Source organism: Strigops habroptila, chromosome 1 (genome assembly GCF_004027225.2).
Source record: "Strigops habroptila isolate Jane chromosome 1, bStrHab1.2.pri, whole genome shotgun sequence".
NCBI lineage: Eukaryota > Metazoa > Chordata > Aves > Psittaciformes > Psittacidae > Strigops > Strigops habroptila.
Genome location: NC_044277.2, coordinates 2,239,117 through 2,255,387, shown reverse-complemented (window position 1 = coordinate 2,255,387; position 16,271 = coordinate 2,239,117). Strand labels below are relative to the sequence as shown.

Genomic DNA, 16,271 nt, shown 5'->3' with positions numbered 1-16,271 from the left:
AATGATGTTGTTGAAATATAGTGTTTCTGTGTAGCAGGAGCACAGCTGCATACATGCAAAGCATAGGCTGCATGCGCCTGTGTGTGTTCATGCACGTGCTTATATACAAACTGTGACTCAAGGAACATCAGGGATATTGAATGCAGCAAACTAATAGCTTTTCTAGGTAATAAAAACGGTTTTTTCCTGATTTGGAAGAGCTAGGACAGATGGGTGTGTTAGCCAAGGGAATTTTGGATGAGCAGAATTCACATTTGTAGTCTGTACAGATTAAAACCACCCCAACGCTCTACATGTGTAGAAGCATAATTTGCACTGCTAGTAAAATGTAGTCATCTCTGAGCTAGGATGTGCTGGCTGATAAATGATGCATAATAACCATTTGGAATAGGTTAGGACAAGAAATAAAGAGCACTCTCGCCTATGAAGGCAGCAAGGGAATTTCTGATATTTAGCATCCTGCTGTAGAGTTGGGATTAATGGCGCTTCTCAGAGGAAAGAGGCCGAAAAGATGTTTTAAAGAGCATAATCTGAAATAATTAACACAATTTGCTTTGTCATGGGCTGATTCTCCCCGTTTTTTCCCCCTTTGTGTATTAGCATTTCTCTAAGCCCTTGTTCTAGCCATCTTTGCCAAGTTCTCAGCTGCTGTCAGCTGTAGCTCATTGAAGCCACAATGGTTTTCATCAGCAGTGAGGTTTGTTCCCTGGTTTTTTGTTCTCTTGGGTATGCAACTTTGCCTTTCCAGAAAAGAGATTTTAGCAATTAGATTTTCTTTTTTCATATTATTATTTAGAACAGACAGACAAAATTATCCCTGGAAACAATTTATCCATCATATTTAGCCCAAGTAAAGAAGACATAGTTCTGTCAGTCTTTTTACAACCATGTCACAGTTTCCACAACTGGATTTTTAATGCTGCCACAGCTCAGGCTTTGAGTGGGTCTTCAGTTCATAACACTCATGGTTCTTGGTAGTTATTGGACATGAGGAACACACGACCAGATTCTCCTCTGACTTGGCAATATAAAACTCTTCAAAACAGGTTTCTAACATATTTATTTGGAATTGTGAATGTAAAATTCACTTCAAAACTCTTCAGAACAGGTTTATAATCTATTTATTTGGGATTGTGAATGTACAATTCACTTTCTGCAGAAAGCCCTTAAAACCTTGCTAGTGACTACACAGCATGAGTGACTGCCTAGAAGGCTAATACAAACCACCCACAGTATATGGAACAGATCAGTTAGGAATAACTTCCTTTCAAGTCATCAAAAACCAGATTAAAAGTTATTATTCTTTTTCCAATCTAATCACATCTAACTGTGATTTGACCACTTACAGATCTACCAAGGCAGAGGAGTAGAGCATCCCTCATTATGATGCTCTTTGGCTTAGCTACCATGGCATAGCTACCAGCTTCAGTTAATGTTGCTTGTACAGCTCCATTTTCAGCACAAGCTGGGGCTCCTACCCAGGCTTGGTTCTTTGCCAGTCCCTGTAAGCTGATGAGTTCACAGCCTGAGTCTCTATTTCTGCATAATTATCACGTCTAAGAGAAGCACTTTGCAAAGAACAAGTTGCTATTTTTGGTGGAGTCTTTGCCAACTTTTCCTCTTTCACAGGGCCTCTTGCATCAAGCTCTACTCCTGAAAATGTTCTTTCACATGTGGTTTCTTAGTGTGCTTGCAATGGGATACCATATTGGTGGCATCCTAGTGAGTACAGCACCCAGGATATATCCAGATGAGGTGTGAAGGAAGGTGAGCAAGAGAAGTCAATTAAGGAGAAAAGAAAGAGAGGAAGAAAAATAAAAGAAAGAAATAGAGACATCTTTTAAACCCACTGCCTGTTAGTTTTGGACTCATCAAACATGAGCTGTGCTTGGAAATCTCATATGGGAGGAGAAACGTTTCCCTTTACAATAACTCTCAAATGCTGTATGTTCCAGCCAGCTTGGCCTTCTACCTCCCAGCTGGCTGCAGACCCTCACTATTAATTAATTTGGTGATGATTTGTATTGCTGTGTGACCACCTTGCCAGCAGGGTTATTATTTGGATGCTGTGTCTGCACATCGCTTCGATCTACAGCATCTTCTGCAGCCACCCGCCATGACCTCTACAACACAGGAATTCGGGGCTTGTCAAGAAGCACTAATCCTAGCTGGCTACTGATCCTGCTAATTCTTAATGGGATTTGCCCATCTTTAGCATTGAGACTGCTTAATTCACCATGTCACAACGAGGAGGGCTATAAAAAGCCACATTGAGACCTTCGTAGCTGAACAACCAGATGTTACTAGCTGATATCCAGGCATTTCTATAGCGGAAGGGGAGAGCTGGGCTGGAGCTAGTGAACCAGAAAAGTACCCAATCTCCTTTGTAGATCCTTGAGCAGTTTATCATGGCAGGGATAAGAAGGATCAGAAGACTATTAGCAAGATGAAGTGTCTTTTGCTAGTGCTGATTGTGCATAGTTATTTAAGGACACAACAGTTTCAGAACCTTTTAATGAGTTTTAGGCCAATAACCAGCAGGTTTTCTTTATGCTTCTCATTCTAATGTTATGGGAGCTTCTAGCAGCAGGATCAAGGCAATAGCTTTGCCTCCTTCTGCACCTGAAATGACATTCTGTGCTGGCACCATTAGCTCATGATGCTCTGAAAAGATAAGTTGTACTGTGTACATTGTGGCATCCCAGCCAGAGACCAACTTGCTCATCCTTTGCAACACTTGGAATGAAGTGTGTCTTCTTGAGGGCAGCTGGTTTCTCTTAGTTTATTCCTCTTCTGGATACAAAAAGGGAGCAGGTCTCTGGCAAGACAAGAAGTATCCTGGTTTTCAGTAAGACCCAATATTCCGATGCTCTTTTCCATTGCTTTTCAAAGAAGGGACCTGCTCTGCTATAGATCATGGACCAAAACTTAGGGGAACTCTTTGGAACAGGGGAAACTCACCTTCTCTGTCTCGTTTGGGATGAGATTTGAACCTGGGTTGTTCATCATACATTATATTAAGAGCAAACATTGCCCTTAGTCTCCTTGCTAGCTTCTTTGAGTTGGGTCGTGGCTGAATATTCCATCTTCAGGAGACATCCTTATATATTCCTGGCCAGCCTTTGTACCTAAGAATAAATTAAATCTATTTTATGCATCTGCATGTACTGTTAGTCCTCACACAACTGCTGAGACCACAGCAGGATATGAGCTGATTACAGTTGCTGGCATTTACTTCATTAGCAGAGGTAACAAGGGTTCATGCTTTTGGCTCTGAAGGTCTTGAATTCAGTCTCTGCCAGAGACCCAGGCTGGGACAGATGGTACTAGAATAACACTGGGAAGAATGGGGTGCATTATGCTGTTGAGTGGGAGATGAGCTGCACATATGCTTAAATGACCAATTTTCTCTTGTTTCACTCCTGTAGGGCTCCCTGCCTTGGTGGTTGCCATTTCTGTGGGATTTACTAAAGCCAAGGGGTACGGCACCGTGAACTAGTGAGTAAAGGAGTTCTTCCTTTTGCTTCCTGCATCACACTCCATCCTTTTTGTTATAATCCACTTATTGACTCCCAGGAACCAGGGTAGGAGCTAAATTCTAGTGTGCTGCCTATGGTAGAGGGAAGCAGGGATGATCGGAGAGGAAGGAGCCATCCTGCTTCCCTGCCTCCTCAAGCCATCAGCTGGCCAAGTTGGATTGTGTATTCTTTTAAACACAAGTTCATGGGGACTAGTTAGATTTAACTGCTGCATCCATCACATCACTTTGATATAACTGCATCCTACTTAGAGATTTATTTAAATATATATTTTTTTTAGGGGAAAATGTGGTATATTTAAAGTTTCAGATGTTTCAAACTTAAAAATAGCTTTGGTGTTTATCTATTTAATGCTTTGCTTGATTGGTCCCAGGTTTTCAAAATAGCTCAGCTCTAGTTTAGGCACCAGAATAAGCATGAGGTTTTCAAACCAAGATTTTGAAAGCAATCTGAATTTGCCTGTTTTCTGTATTCCACACGATTTGCCTTTAGGAAACTTTTATTTACATGGAATGGGGGAAGGGATGCAGGGTGGAAGCAACAGAGTAAGACTCTACAGAGGTGAAAAATACATTAAGGGAAGGCTGGAATTGCTCAGAGCTGAGCATTAAAACAACTGAAAAAGAAGAAAAAGTGTTATTTTTTCACTGCGTTGTGAAAAAGATAGCTTAGAAATTGTATGCATAGTGGCAGCCAAAGAATAATGTTTTATGTAGCAATAAATCAGGCCCGCATGTGCAATGTTTAAGACAGAGATGTGGCCAGCAACAGATGAGGGTTTGATAAGTCCACTGAGAAAATGGCATGTGCAATCCCTGCTTTTTCTCAATTCCCACCATATCCTGCACACCCACAACCAACTGGACCAGGGTTTGCATGTTGATTGCAGGAGAGCATTAAACCAGCACAGCAGCATTCTCTGCTTTGCATTCTGAATTACTGCAGTCTAAATCACTGTAGGATACAGAGGGCCAGGAAGGTGGGTTTGTCAGATGCAAATCCATAGATACAATTCCTGAAGTCTGTCCTGTCATCAGGATACATTGGATGTACCTGTCCTGACTTGCTTGCTCCACCTCAGGTGACTTGGCTTCAGAGTGTCCTGATGGAGAGGGATCTGGTGTTTGCTGTATGACTCAGAACAGGACACAAATGGCCTGGCTTTCAGAAGTGCTGCTGAGATCCCAAATGCCCTTTAGATTTCCTGTGGGTCTGCTGTTTCTGGCACTTTACTCCATGCAAGTCCATGAGAACAATTCATAATGAACAAGCATCAGAGAAAAGGGAGAGAGGTCCTAAATATTTGTGCTTCCTTTCCTGTTTGCAGACTGGTGGGAATTGGTGCGAAAAGCTCTATAGCTCCTTCCCCATTAATGTTTAAGGGCCATCGCAGAGTTTTATGGTCAAAGTTGACCACACAAAAGAACCTGGGCAGGGAAGGGAGGAACGTGCATGAAAGCACAGCCCATTTCACTGCCCTGGACCACTGAGTGCCAACATCTCCTTGCCCCAGAGCAATGCCCTCCCAAACTTCAGCCAAAAGGGTGTCAATGAGTGACAAAACCTGTTGGACTCCTGCTTTGCTCTCAGATTGGCACGGTGGTGATGTGGCCAACAGGCTGCACTGACTTCCCATCGTTCCCAGAGGATGCTTAACCACACCAGCTCTCCTCCTTTTGCTGCTAATCCTCTGGCTCCTTTCAGTCCTAAAGACTCTGTTGCTCCATGCATCCAAGGGCTGGATGCTGCTGGCCTCCCTGCCCAGCAGGCTGGCTGGCTGCCTAGGGGATGGCAGGGAATCCTATGCTCTCAGCAGGCGCTGCAGCCCGGTGACACTGTTTCCCAGCTCTTCTTTCAGGGTGCTCATCACCAAAATAGCCTTTGAACCTTGGCAAGTCCAGTTTGGTCCTCCTTTGGTCTCCATTCCACTCTGCAGCCCAGTATGGGGTAAAGCTGGTGAGTCCCAGCAATTTAAACCATGAAACAAATATTCATGTGGATTAAGCTAGGCAGGGTGCCCCGACAGACAGAAGAACACACTTCTCCCTCTTTTCCTGCTCGAAAGACATAAAAGCTGTCTTACATTTATGTGTGCCCTTGGTTTTACCTCTCCTTTAGAGCAAATTCAACACTACATAGCAAAAATTGCAGAGCTGAGCTCCAAAACTTGAGATTTAACACTGTCTAATGCTGAAGGCATACAAACACAATATAGACTTGAATTGCAGCTTGTTTGTTGGTTTCTGGCCATTATAGCAATGTGTGAGGTAGTTGCAAAGCTCAGAGCTAGAGTTCAGGAGCTATCTTAGCTTTGCTAATAGTTAGTACAGAGCATGCACAGGTCATTTCAAATGGCCAGTGTCAGTCTTTCAAGGCACAATGTTTCCATCTTGCAGAAGGAAGGAAAGACATTAGCCACAACACATCCCTCCTTGTGAAGCGCGGGGTAAGAGCTGACATGATAAACCACAAAGGACTTCACAGCATCTTTCAAAGCTTCCTCCAACCCTGCAATTTCTGGTTTTTAAGAGCAGTGCATTAGCACCAGTGGGTTTTCTTGTGGAGATGGGCATCGGGGCAAAGCAGGGCTCTGGTTTTTAACTGAGCAGAGAAGTTGATATTCAACATCACCTTTTCCTCATCCCACTCACGGTGGTAATAACTCTGACAACCACTTATGGCACATGAGAGCATTTTGGGGACAACTGCAACTGTTGAAGGCATTGCAGCACTAATCTTGGTGTTACAGACTCAGGGCAAAGCTGGTGTGAAATGCATAATGTGTCTCTGTATCAGGATGACTGAAACTGTTCATCTGCAGGTACGTCATGGTGGTGAGCTGCAGTGGAGCAAATTAAGAGAGGAACCTCCAATATGATGGTCTGCCTGGGACTTTAGCATCATTTCACCCAACTTTGTCCTATCTTTTTATTTGTACATGGGATGAAGCTATTCTTTAATGATACAACATAACTGAGCAGCAGTATGGAGGCCTGTTCCATCAAGACATGCTAGCAGTTGAAGGCTTGGCCATGTCTTCAAGCTGTAACACAGAGAGTTCAGAGATAGTGCTAAGTGTGGGAATGTTGTAAATGGTATTTAATATTTACCCTTTAGCTGGTCAGATTGGGCCACTGAGTGGTAATGGTGACATGGAGCTGTTGGAACAAGTCCAGATGAGGCCATGAGGAAGATCAGGGGCTGGAGCACCTCCCGTATAAAGACAGGCTGAGAGGGTTGGGGCTGTTCAGCCTGGAGAAGAGAAGCTGTGTGGAGACCTCAGAGCAGCCTTCCAATATCTGAAGGGGGCTACAAGGATGCTGGAGAGGGACTCTTCATCAGGGACTGTAGTGATGGGACAAGGACTGATGGGTTAAAACTGAAACAGGGGAAGTTCAGGTTGGATATAAAGAAGAAATTCTTCCCTGTGAGGGTGGTGAGGCGCTGGAACAGGCTGCCTAAAGAAGTGATAAATGCTCCATCCCTGACAGTGTTCAAGGCCAGGTTGAACAGAGCCTTGGGTGACATGGTCTAGCGTGAGGCATCCCTGCCCACGGCAGGGGGTTGGAACTGGATGATCTTAAGGTCCTTTCCAACCCAAACCATTCTATGATTCTAAGATGAGAAGGGAGAGAGAGGTTCAAGTTAAAAGCTGTATAAGTATTACTGGATTTGGACTGTGTGTCTCTGTCGTTTTCTGAGTGACGATTCCCCAGCAGCCATTTGCCCAGAGCTCTATTGCTCAGGACACTTCTGGAGTGCTATGAACTCTCCATCTACAATGAGGGGAGAAAGACACGAGGGGATTTTTCCTTTTTCTTAACTGAACACTATTTGAAAGGAGATTTTGCAGTTGTTTGGAGAGTTGCTGCAGTAGGGTACGGGCTGTACTTCCAGTCTCAAAGAGAGTCTTAGAGATAATGGAGGTCTAAAGGACCTGACACTGCTCACCTCCTGGTATTAGGCTGAAAGCCTGAATAATAACTCTCTTTTTAGCCTGTACTCCAAGGACTGCTTCTGGACCTCTAAAGCTTGACAAACTGCCTCCTAAAGCTTGAACTGAATAATTGGGGTTATGCTACTGGTAGCTGGGAACTCATATCCTTCCCCACAAGAGAGCCCACAAAAGGTTTTGTGAGAGCAGTGCCAGGACACAGCAAATTTCTAGGGTCATTGTGTGTCATTGCATCAGGGCTTCTGTCACCCCACAGGTATCCCAGCAGCTTCTATATTAACCTCTGAAGTGATACTCGTGGGAGACAGCCCTGATTCCCAATGGTAGTTTTAGTTACACAAATATCTTGTCTGTTGCTTTGGAGCTGCTTAATTTTGTACACGGTGGAGGTGAGACCTGCTGCTGGCAGAGATGTATGGTGTAGTCAAGGTCTCGATGGAAATCTTGGAACACTGTGTTCAGTTCTGGTGTCCTGAACATAAAAAGGACATGGAGTTGTTGGAGCAAGTCCAGAGGAGGCCATGAGGATGAGCAGGGGCTGGAGCACCTCCTGTATGAAGACAGGCTGAGAACATTAGGGCTGTTGAGCCTGGAGAAGAGAAGCTGTGTGGAGACCTCAGAGCAGCTTCCAGTGTCTGAAGGGGGCTACAGGGATGCTGGAGAGGGACTCTTCATCAGGGACTGTAGCGATAGGACAAGGGATGATGGGTTCAAACTGAAACAGGGGAAGTTCAGGTTAGATATAAGGCAGAAGTTCTTCACAGTGAGGGTGCTGAGGCACTGGAACAGGTTGCCCAGAGGAGTGGTAAATGCTCCATCCCTGGCAGTGTTCAAAGCCAGGTTGGACGGAGTCTTGGGTGACTGGTTTAGTGTCACCCATGGCAGAGGGGGTTGGAGCTGAATGATCTTAAGGTCCTTTCTAACTCTATTCTGTGATTCTATGATTCTATGGAGCCAGCTCTTTGCAGGACCAAGAAAAAACCCATCCATCTCACATCTTTGCTATGGCAGATTCACAAAAGCATCAGATGTTTTGCAAAGAGGTCTATTGTGTTGAACACAAGGTGCTGTCAATCGGGGAAGCACTGCTTAGATATAGTAGTCTGGAGCCGCTGAACATTGTTAAACCATTCACTATCTCCCTTTAAGAGACCTTTGCAGGGATCCATTGGCAAGTACTGGGGAACCTCTTAGTGAAATGCAGATATTTCTGTGCCTTGTAGGCACAGATGCTAAAAGCATCTCCACTAGATTATTGCTGGAGTTTGCTGTTGGTTCCCCCTCTCTGCTATCACTTGACCCTTTCCCTTCCCTTGCTGTCAGCCACCACCTCTGACAGCCTTGAAAATGCTTCGATTAAGTGTTGTGGCAGGAAGGTCAGGCAGTCAGAAGGGATAAGGACCAGCGCCTGGTGATGTGTGAATTTGCCTTCAGAAAGCCTGATGCTCAGAGGAGAAGAAAGGGGCTGCAGGGACCTGACATCAGCGAGAGCCCTCATTGCACCAAGTCCTCATCGCTAATTGGAGCGCGGGGCTGTCAGCTCCTTTCTTCGTCTCTCTGTTAGAATAGACCCTGGGAAAAATGGTCTCAAAATCAGGATGGAGCCTTGGAGAAAAAGGTCTGGGAAAGGGCTGGGATTTGGGAGCCCTCCTGGTTCCCCTTGTCCTCTCCTTGCAGTTATTGCAGCCCTCCAAAGCTTCATTCTTATTCCCTCCATCCCCAGCTGATTAGTCCGTTTATTACTACAGCTGCTCAGGCAGTTTGTGATGGAGAAACACGCTATCAGGAAGGAATCAGAATTGATTAAATTAGCACATTACAGGTTTGATTTAGAAATAAACAAGATGCAGGTCTCAGAATAAAAAAACCCAGAATGTCCTGCTTTTAATTTTCAATTTTAAATACACTTTTTCTCCCCAAAATGTTCTGTGTTTTGGGACAACAAATGTTTTTTGCAAGTCAGCTACAAAACAAAATTGAAGTGTTTCCAGGAAGGCTTTGTTTCCCGGGAGACTCTGAAAGGCAGTATTGCTTTGCTGCTGATGCAGAATGAACCCATATTGCTGAGAGCACAAGAACGTAACCGAGTTACTGCAGGGTTAGCTGGGTTAGGAGCTTGGAGAAAGCTCTCTCTACATTGTGGTTGCCTGCTCTTTTCCTGTAGTAAATGCACTGCTGAAACAGGATTACTTCATCACACATTTTCTCCAGGGTACTGCAATGCCAGAGCATGGAAACTTCCCATGAGGTTGCTGACATGGTGTAAATTTGCATCTTCTTTTACCCTGAAGTACCTACTTTATGTTTCCATGCTCTGAGCTGCTGGATTCCCCACTAAATGGATATTTCAGCTCCTGTGCTGCTGTAATTGTTCATGGCTGTCGTAGAGTCACAGACTTGTTGCAGTGGGAAGGGACCTCTGGAGGCCATCTGGTCCAACCACCCCACTGCTCAAGCAGGGTCATCAGGGTTGGCTGCCCAGGGTCAGGACAAGGACCTGTAGTGACAGGACAAGGAGAAATGGCTTTAACCTACCAGAGGGGAGATTCAGATTAAAGATTCAGAAGTTCTTCCCTGTGAGGGTGCTGAGTTGCTGGCACAGGGTGCCCAGAGAAGCTGTGGCTGCCCCATCCCTGGCAGTGTTCAAGGCCAGGTTGGACACAGGGGCTTGGAGCAACATGCTCTAGTGGAAGGTGTCCCTGCCCATGGCAGGGGTTGGAACTGGATGAGCTTTAGGGTCCCTTCCAACCCAAACCAGTCTGGGATTTTATGATTCTATGATCTCCCCAGTGATGTCTCCACCTGGGTTAGGTGCACTGCTTATGTGATGCTGAAGATCTGTTCAAGGCAGTCAATGGAGTTCAGGATGTGATTCACCTGACTGTAGATCTCTCATGCTGGACTCTTTTGGTTGGATCTCTGCTGACTAGAAATGTCATCAAGAGTGACTGGCTCTGTCGTAGGCACCAATGGGGCCGACATCAGCACCTTGGTCAGAAAAGCCCTCTCAGTTTGTATTGGCACCAGGCAGTTTAGGAGCCTAAATTCCACACACGATCAGTGGAGAAAGAAGAAGCCCTCAGCTTACATGGTATGAGGGAGAAGGAAGAATCCTGTTGGCAGCAAGCTCAAAGGGAAGATCCAGGAGAAGCAATATACTGTACTCTTGGACCTAAGCCTGCAGCAGGCATAGTGGTTAGCAAACGAACAAGGGACAATTTCCACTGTTGCTACTCTTTTGCCTGAATGAGTAGGACAAAGAGCAGCATCTTCCCAGCAAACTAATGCAGCTGCTTCCAGGACCTGGTCTGAAAAAGAGCACTATCATTAATGTTGCATGCATCCTCTGTTGACAATACAATGCTATTCTGCAGGCAGACCCCCAGGCAAAGGATCCTTTATGCAAAAGAGAAATAGAAACAACACTTCCTTGTTGTAAGGGCTGAGACCTTTTTGCCCATGGGGTATCACCTTCTAAGATGAACACTGTAGGCAAAGAACAGAAGCAAACCTGTGCTTGTTGGTGATGTTAGCCACTGGGTAACTCTCTTTTCTCTTTTCATTTTGCAGCTGCTGGCTGTCGTTAGAGGGAGGTCTTCTCTATGCCTTCGTGGGACCAGCGGCCGCTGTCGTTTTGGTATTTAAGCTTGGCTGAAAGCTTTTGTCTTATAACACTTCCCTTGTTCTTTCAAGAATGCCCTTCTATTTCCACTCGTGTTTTGAATGGCTTTCTCCTTCAGGAATAGAGCAAAGTGTGTTAGAAGCCAGTAATCTGGAATGGGTTTGATTTGAAATACAATACACATCAGCTCTCATCCTCCCACCTCTGTCCTCTCTGAAGTCCCCTTGACATCTGATTAATGCTTTACCTTGGTTTTGCCCTATCTGGATGGAAATGCAGGGTGATGGTGGAAAATGCTGACACTGGCTCCTTCAGAAACTGCTGTTGCTGGCTGCTTTCAGACCAGACTGTGCCTCCACAGCCAGCATTTATTCCTGTCTGTCCCAGAAGCTGCATGTGAGCAGCATCCCTTTTTGCAGGTGAAATGGAGGTCTTCAAATCAGTGCCAAGGACCCTAAAAATGTCATGTTTGCTTCTATTTCAAAGAGATGGCATGGTTAAAGTGAACACTCTTAAATTCCATGCCGCCAGCTCATGCATGGTGGGAGTCTGTTCTACTTCCCTCCAACACAGCACCAAAGCCAGTCTTGGCCAGTTACTGCTTGAGTTGAAGGTGTCTCTCAAGAGATGACATACCTTTCATCAATCTTCCCTGCTGTTGAAGCCTCACTGGCCAGGAGAACCCTTGACTGTGAGGCTTCAAAGAACTTGAGAACTGCTGGTCCTCTAGGAAATCCCTCCTGCAGCAATTTCAGATGGGTTTAATGCCGCATTTGAGTCTCCACATGTAAGTGACAGTCTTCAGTATCTCTCCAGCCTTGTTTTAGCCAGTGGTGAAGCTGTATGTCTTCTCAAGTGCTCTGGAGGGTCCCACAGGAATGGAGTTGTTGACACTTGCAATTTCTTCTTTGGATAAGGCTTTTTTTTCATGTAGGGCCTGTGGGGTTAACTGCCCCACAGGTTTACAGCAGAATAACTGCACAGAAGCTCTTGCTGTCTCTATTCCCACTACTGTCGTTGCGCATCAAACCACCTTGATGCCATTGTTTCATCATGATGACAAAGAGACAAGCCAGCAGTTGCTCCTCGTCTTATAATAAAGAAAAGCTTTCTATCAGTTAGGGTCTTTAGCTTAAGGCTGCAACACATTGTTGAGCCTTCAGATAGCAGGTAGCAAAGCGCGGTGATAAGCAGATGCTCATGCCAGCCAGTCATTAGACCTCTGCAGGCATGTGATAGGTGGATTTCCCTCAGTAATGCACCTGATGGGGGTCAGGGTCTTCTTTATAGCCAGCATAATTGACAGGAGCATTAAGTGGCTTAGTGCTTTCAGATGAGCTAGTGCTTTGCCCCGACAACATAACAGCTCAGCTCAGCTGCTTGAATGCTCAATAGACAGCAGTGATTAGGAGGGAAGGAGCTTTGGTAGCCCCAGACAAGAAAAAGTCAATCTGCTGCCTCAAGCCATATTGCTTTTGTTGTGCCAACAATAAGGGAAGTAATCCTTTGGCTTTCATAGCATTTTTAGTGTGAGAAAAGACACATGAGCTTGCTTCCATTTGGCATCTGAGTTTTCACTCACCATCAAAGCTGGAAATGGAGATGATTGTAACAGAGGGGTCACCACCTGCAAATGATTGTTCATACAGTTGATCTTAGGAAGTGGTGAATCATCTCTGGGGGTGTTTGGCTCTATTTAGTACCTAGAGAGAGCCTACACACCTAGCTTAGACTACCTGAGTCATTGCTGGTTGAAGTGAGAAGCGAATGCTGCCCAAGTTGGCGAAGAATAAGCACTGAAAGCCTTTTTATAAGTGAGATCCTGAAAACAGATAAGCTCAATAAGTTGCCCAAATTCACACTGTGACTTTAACAGAGCCAGAAGTTGAACACACAGTTCTCAAGCATGCTTTGCCCACAAGACTGGACAGCTTTCTGTTCTTCAGGTACTTTGTCCTCATTTCAGGTTGCTATGGAGGGACAATCCACCTGGCTCAACATAAGGACAGTCAGGCTTTTGCAGGGCTCTACAGGGGATATGCAGCTATGCTGCTCTCAGGTTTGCTTCAGAAACAATACAGATGCTGTTGTACCATCAAGGTGGGATTTGACTCTGTGCCTGAGCTCCTTCTCATCCAAACCTCCTATGAATATGATATATAGATGAGCAAATGACTTTGCACACAGCCGACTTGTCTACAGCTGGGCTTGTTACCTCTGCCTTAGCCCTGGCCAAACTAGACTTGTGCTCACTCCTCCCAAGCCATTTAAGTGTCTCTCTACTGCAGTTCTCCTATCACCATGATTTTTCTATTACCTGTAGTAACCTTCTTTCCCCACACCCTCCCTTATTATCCTCCACACTAGAAAAAAAGCTTTTTGCTTGGAGAATATCTTTACCAGGCGATTGGCCTGCAGCTTCAGCAATATTTGCAGCTTGCAGTCAGTTCACTAACACAGAACGGCTGCAAAGGCTTGAGCTTTTGTCTTAAAAGTCCTAACAACCTTAAATACAGAGCTGTTGAAAGCAGTTTTATTCACCTAGCTCCTGTGGAGCAGCCTGGTGATAATTCTGTGCAGGTTGAAGGCAGTGGGTTACTGCAGGGGGAGGCTCGTGGCATGATGAAGTCAAGACAGAGAGTCATCAGTCATCAAGTACTGGTTATCTCAAGGGCTGAATCTCAGACTTAGGTCTTTGCTTCCAGATAGCATCTCAGAGACAAGGAAGCAAAGCTATACTTCATGTTATTAAAGTGGCTGTGTATAGAAGCATGTCCATGTTTATACACCTGACTTTATAAAGAAAAGAAGCCAGGATCAGAACAGGATGTTGATCATGATGATCAATGTACTGGATGAAACAGCTTTTATTTATTATAACAAGTGCAGAGCTGCACTTTGTCATCTCCCCTGCTATACAAGAATGAGGATGCACACTGTGTTGTGGCCAGCCCCAGGAGCGATCAACCTCATCTTTCCTACTGCCTTGCTGCGCCTTAAAGTCCCTCTTGTACTCACCAGTGAAGAAAGATCAGTGACCTGATCGTGCTCATTCTCTCTCCAAGCACATAACCAGGGTCTGGTGTCCTGCTGATCCTTGGCTGTGTTACTGCATCTGACTTGCCAGTGTTGTTCCTCTAAAACAATCCCATGGTGAGCTCTAGAAAGGGACTCGCAGCTGTGGGAAGCAGTGCACTGCCCCAACAGCTGATGCAAGAGAAAAGAACAGCTATTTGTGAGATCTGTCATTTATTCCCAGCTGTGGACTCCACACCAGTGAGCTGGGTCGTGTCCTGCTGAAACCAGCAATCCAAACTCAGAAAGATTGCTCATTCTTGGGGATCTGTTGGAGCAAGTGCAGAGGAGTCCACAAGGATGATCAGGGGCTGGAGCACCCCCCATATGAAGACAGGCTGAGAATATTGGGGCTGTTCAGCCTGGAGAAGAGAAACTGTGTGGAGACCTCAGAGCAGCTTCCAGTGTTCAAAGATGGACAGATGCTAGAGAGGGACTCTTCATCAGGGATTGTAGCGATAGGACAAGGAGTGATGGGTTCAAACTGAAACAGGAGAAGTTCAGGTTAGATACAAGGAAGAAGTTCTTTGCTGTGAGTGTGGTGAGACCCTGGAAGAGGTTGCCCAAAGAAGTGGTAAATGCTCCATCCCTGGCAGTGTTCAAGGCCACGTTGGACAGAGCCTTGGGTAACATGGTCTAGTGTGAGGCATCCCTGCACATGGCAGAGGGTTGGAACTGGATGATCTTTAGGTCCTTTCCAACCCAAACCATTCTATGATTCTAAGATTATTTAGGCAATTAGATGGAGGCTTTGTGCAAGCAGACATCTCCTTTCCTTTGTGCTAAGTGTTGTACTAGGTGTCTCCTAGGACCACTCTCAAGGCTCTATTAAACTCACCAAGGCTCTTAGATAACATGTAATGCTGTACATCTCTGAATCTGGCCTTAAACATTTCCTAGCAAGCCCTACATGCAAAAGAACTTCTCACACATCGTTCTACCAACACCACGTGTTTCACTGACAGCAGAACCAGGAGAGTGTCACTTTTTTCCACCATCAGTGCTGTGCCTCCATGAAGAGGGTCGCGCTCATTTGCCACCAATGCGTTCGCATCCAGAGGTTGCTGAGGTTTGGATGAGGTTTGTATAACAGATGCAGCTGGCAGCAGTGAATGCTGTGAGAAAGGCAGAGCGAGGAGTTTAGGATCGCTTTGCAAGACCTCAGCTCTGTACAGCCTGTATTTCACCATGAATATTTATAGCTGGTTGATACAGACGTCCAATGTTCTCACCCTAACAAAGCAGACCAAAGGACTGCATGCAGTCGTCCTGCCCACTGATTTCTTTTGGCAATGACTAGATGGCTAATTTATGTGCTCTGCAGTATCTCCCAAGACATTCCACCATAGTAACTGGTGGTACTACTTGCGCCAGTGCTCCTCCACCTCTTATTTCAGAGCAGTGGTGCTGGTTCCCCAAGCAAGAGCTATGACAAGCTGTCTGCGCTGCACTGCCCCATCCTCTAAATGATGCTGCTTTGGTAGCACAGACTTCAGAAGGCACTTTTAAAAGTAGCCAGTGTCAACCCACTATTCTCCCCTGTATTGGCCACTTTCTATATGCATTACCTTGCACAAAACTGTTCTTGTGCCTGGAGTTTGCCTTGCTGGACCTCAAGCACACACTGGGCTTCAAACTCCAGCAATCTCAGCACTTTACAGTCTTGTCCTGCTTCATGGAGACCTCTTCAATCTGCTGCCAGCTGCATTCTGCTCTCCTGAACTCACTGATGCATGGCCAGGGGAGGTGGGACGGGGTAGTGAGGGGACAGAAGGGGAGGTGGCCTGCAGAAGTGTGTCCTTAGGGAGAAATGGGAAGGACTTATGTTGCCAAATGTTGGGTTTTTTCCTTCTGTGCTCCTACGTTTGACCTACTTGAGAACAAAATTGTGTGTTGTTTCTCTTTCGACAGGTGAACATGGTTATTGGCATTCTGGTTTTTAACAAACTTGTATCCAAAGATGGAATAACAGATAAGAAACTGAAGGAACGGGCAGGGTATGCCTTATCAATACATCTACGTAAAGAATGAAATGACAAAAGACACCCCCACCCAAGGTTGTGATCAATAACCAGGCAAA

The 16,271-nt window shown here is 45.4% G+C and overlaps 1 protein-coding gene across 7 annotated transcripts in view; it reads left to right on the top strand.

The window, feature by feature from the left end:
- ADGRB1 (adhesion G protein-coupled receptor B1) overlaps nt 1–16,271 on the top strand; it is a 290,268-nt gene that overhangs the window by 231,731 nt on the left and 42,266 nt on the right. For all 7 annotated transcript variants that reach the window (XM_030496436.1, XM_030496423.1, XM_030496399.1 and 4 more), the window contains 3 exons: nt 3,429–3,498; nt 11,065–11,131; nt 16,103–16,188. In XM_030496436.1, coding sequence (XP_030352296.1) covers nt 3,429–3,498; nt 11,065–11,131; nt 16,103–16,188 — 223 coding nt within the window. The remainder of the gene's footprint in view (nt 1–3,428; nt 3,499–11,064; nt 11,132–16,102; nt 16,189–16,271) is intronic.